We start from the raw sequence: 3,814 nt of genomic DNA, 5'->3' as shown, positions 1-3,814 counted from the left end.
TCAAAAAACCCCAAAAAAAAAACCCCCCCAAAAAAAAAAAAAGCCAGGGACAGACTATCAGAGACAACTCTGCAAGAACTGACCTTGGGCACCTGGAGTTTAAATTTGAGGTGTGGGATCAGGTGAGCTGGGGTGCTGGTGTTTGGTTGGAGGTGGCCTAATGACCTATGAACGATCAGAAAGCATTATGGCAGCTGCAGCTAGGGGAGGAGGGGTAGTGAAAAGCCCACATGGGTGGCATCTGATGCTACAGAAAAGCCAGACACTGTTTCTTCCTTAGGGGGACTGTGCTGGGAATGGAGCCCAGCCTCTCCTGGCTGGACCCAGGGGCCTCTCCGTGAATGCTCAGTGAAACCCACCCCTCCTCACCCAGTCGCCCACACATGTTTAAGAACCACACACTCGTTGCTTTCATGAAGCCCCTTGAAATTCTTCTAAGGGGCGGCCCAGGTTGCAGTCAGCCGTGAAATGTCCCCACAGACCTACATCCTGGGCACTGGGTGATCCTCTGTGCTCTCACTTGGTCCCAGGCATCCCTGGGCCTCTGCTCTCAATGTAGAAGGACAGGTCTTTCCCAGCTCCAAGCTGTCCTGGTGATGTGCTCTTTTATGCAAAGAATATGCTAGAAGGTTTGGGTAAAAAGGTAGGCCTGGCAGTGCTGGCACACACCTTTAATCCCGCACTGCAGAGGCAGGCGATCTGTGAGTTCAAGGCCAGCCTGGTCTACAGAGTGAGTTCCAGGACAGCCAGGGATACACAGAGAAACCCTGTCTCAAAAAACCAAAGAAACAAAAAAAGATGAGCCAGCTCCCAGCAAGCTGTCCCCTCGTTTCCATGATCCTATAGACCTACCTGGAGGGGCAGAAACCCATCCAGTGGTCCAACCCAAGACGGTGCGATGACACAGCTGTTGCCCCAGCACTTGGGAGGACGAGTCTGGAGTCTGAGGTCATGCTGTAACTTGGGGGCAGGTCTGTGGCACACAGTGACACACTGACTACAGTTAGAGGGACAAGGGCACAGTGACACACAGATTACAGTTAGAGGGACAAGGGGCTCAGGCCTGAGTCCCACTGGAGGAAGGATACAGACAAAAAGCCAGTGTGAGCAGGCACCAGAACACGGCAATGTTGGTCTCCTGGACTGGGCCCAGCACAAAATAGTAGACCTCCGTGAAGAGGAACACACCGACGGAGTACACCGCGAAGTCCACGAACCACTGGTATTCCAGAAAGAAGCGCAGGACTGCAGGGACAGGAGTCCAGCTGCCTACTGCAGGCTTGCCCTTCCCCACCTCATCCCCAGGCAGGGTGACCCCATAGCTGGGGTGGGGAGTAGGTGCTGGACCGGGTGTTACCTAGGGCATCCGCAGCAGTGAGGGGACAGGTCTGCAGCTGGAAAGGGGCGTCTCGAGGCACTGACAATGGCTTCTCGTCATGAAGGCCATTTGCCCACCTGAGCACATGAGGACAGTGAAAGGTGGGCCCAGCGATCTCCTCTGGGCCTGCCAGAGAACCAGGATGGTGCTGGCTTGGGAAGAATCTTCAGCTATGTTAGGTGTGGGGGCAGCCTAGGCACAGGGCCAGCCCAGAGCAAACAGCCAGGAATCCCGCACCGCAGCAGGAGGGCGGGTCACGTCCCCCAGCCTCGAGCCCTCGCCCTCGGGCAGGAGTGAGGCCTGCCCTTGGGCAGGAGGGCATAGGAGAGCCTGGGCCCTGTGGAGTCAAATGGGAGCCACTCACCGGTCCTTCCTGCCTCTGTGCCTTGGTTTCCCTGCCAGCACCCGCAGTTCCTCCTCTGACGGGTGTATGTAGCGGAACAGACTGAGGATAAGAAAGAGTCGGGAAAGCTTGGCCTGGGGGCACGAGGCAAAGAACCCAAATTTGGTCTTGAGGACAGAGCCCTGGGCAGCAGCAGAGGTGGAGCAGGGTGGCTGTGGGAAGGTGGCCCAGAGTGCTGGGAGTGGCCATAGCCCGGGAATTCTGGGGTCTGATCCAGCCACAGGGGCTAGGGAACCCAGGATACCCTTAAGTCTGTGAGCTTTTAGAGTCCAGCACCCCGAAGGCTGAGGCACCTCTGGCCTCCCCAGGTATCTGCGCTCCTGGGCACAACCCCACACGTGGAGACACACACCTACACATAATTAAAAGTAATTTCTAAAGAAGGAGAGAAGGAGGAACTGGGCAGGCTCTGCCCACGGCCGGCTGGACAGGGTTTACTCACCTGCCATTACAGAGCAGCCAGCGGGCAAAGGAGCCATGTGGAGCCAGCCTGTGCATGAGGGTGGCAGCGAACAGGGTCACCACCAGCTGCACTCCGAGGGCCGCCTGAGGAAGCGGCTCTAGTCAGAAAGTTCAAAGCTTCCTGAAGTAACCCAAGCTATTTATAGGGAAGATAGGCGAATGGGGAGGGCTGGCCTCGGGCCCTGGTGGCAACTGGGATGACGCCAGAGTTCATTCTGGGGGTCCCAGACATCCTCCCCACACCCTCAGATGATGGGGCCTGACTTCTGTTCCTACTGTCAGACCCCTGAACCCCTTTCCTTGTGTATTTTTGTTTGTTTGTGAGCCCTGGTTGTTCCTATGCAGCCAAGAACCCACAGGAATCTGCCTGCCTCTGGCTCCCCAGTGTTAGGATCAAAGGCCAGAGCCACCACATCCAGCTATTAAAGAATATTTCCTAGGCCAGCCTGGACTACAGAGCCAGTTCCAGGACAGGCTCCACAGCTACAGCGAAATCCTGTCTCGAAAAACACAAACAAACAAAAAAATGTTTTCTTTAGCTCAGTGGTTGTGGCACACGCTTTTAATCCCAACACTCAGAGGCAGAGGCAGGTGGATCTCTGTGAGTTTGAGGTCAGCCTGGGGTACAGAGTGAATTCCAGGCCAGTCAAAGCTACACAATAAGGCCCTTTCTAAATAACAATGTTTTCTGTGAAGACAGGGTTTCTCTGTAGTCCTGGCTGTCCTGGAACTCACTCTGTAGACCAGGCTGGCCTCAAACTCACAGAGATCCATCCGCCTGTCTCTGCCTCGTGGGTGCTGGGATTAAAGACGTGCTAACTCCAGTTCCAGGGAATCCTACAACCTTCTCCGGCCTCTAAGGACAGTAGATACACACGGGGTGCACAGACAAACATACAAAACATCCATGATAACAAAACGAAATATCTTAAAAACAAAATGGAAAATCAAGCATAGTGGCACACGCCTGTCATCCCAGCACTCTGGAGGTGAAGGCAGGAGAATCAGAAGTTCGAGAACACCCGAGACTATGAATAAGTTGTAGTACAACTTGGGCTACGTGAGACCCTGTCAGGAAGCAAACACAGCTGCAAACCCTTCACTCCTAAGGAGTCCTGCACCACCGACTACACCCCACTTCCGTCGACCACCGGCCTCCGAGCCTTCGGGGTCCCTCTCAGCTCTGCCAGGTGGTCCTCCACCCATGCAGTCCCTGTGCCTCGCTCCACACGACTGAAGCCCACACTGCCCCAGGGAGGGACCCCACAGGGCCTGCTCACCATGTCCGCTCCCGAGCGCACCAACGCACACGGCTGAAGGCGGGTAAGCTCCGCGGAACTTGGCCAATTAGAGACGGGATCCTGTTGACCGGCAGCCTGAGAAGCTGGTCATAGGGCTAAGAACGAGGAAGGCCTCGCAATGCCTGCCGGGAATTGTAGTTCTAACAGGTGCTTTTCTGTCTGTTGTCTTTCCCACTTTTTTCTTCCTTATCTTCCTTATTTTCTTGTTTGTTTTTCTTGACGTGTGCGTGCGCGTTCGTGCAGACGTGTGTGTGTGTGTGTGTGTGTGTG

At 55.1% G+C, this 3,814-nt stretch overlaps 1 protein-coding gene across 1 annotated transcript in view; it reads right to left on the bottom strand.

The window, feature by feature from the left end:
* Positions 1–2,619, bottom strand: part of Tmem161a (transmembrane protein 161A) — a 6,862-nt gene extending 4,243 nt beyond the window's left edge. Inside the window, exons 1-4 of the mRNA XM_026777768.1 lie at positions 2,224–2,619; positions 1,743–1,823; positions 1,358–1,455; positions 1,089–1,245 (exon numbers count right to left, since the gene is read on the bottom strand). Of these exons, the coding sequence (XP_026633569.1) occupies positions 1,089–1,245; positions 1,358–1,455; positions 1,743–1,823; positions 2,224–2,279 (392 nt within the window). The 5' untranslated portion in view covers positions 2,280–2,619. The remainder of the gene's footprint in view (positions 1–1,088; positions 1,246–1,357; positions 1,456–1,742; positions 1,824–2,223) is intronic.
* Between the last annotated feature and the right edge of the window lie 1,195 nt (positions 2,620–3,814).

Source organism: Microtus ochrogaster, unplaced genomic scaffold (assembly GCF_000317375.1).
Source record: "Microtus ochrogaster isolate Prairie Vole_2 unplaced genomic scaffold, MicOch1.0 UNK81, whole genome shotgun sequence".
Classification (NCBI taxonomy): Eukaryota; Metazoa; Chordata; class Mammalia; order Rodentia; family Cricetidae; genus Microtus; species Microtus ochrogaster.
The sequence above is the reverse complement of the archived record's forward strand: the minus strand, read 5'-3'. Positions and strand labels throughout refer to the sequence as shown.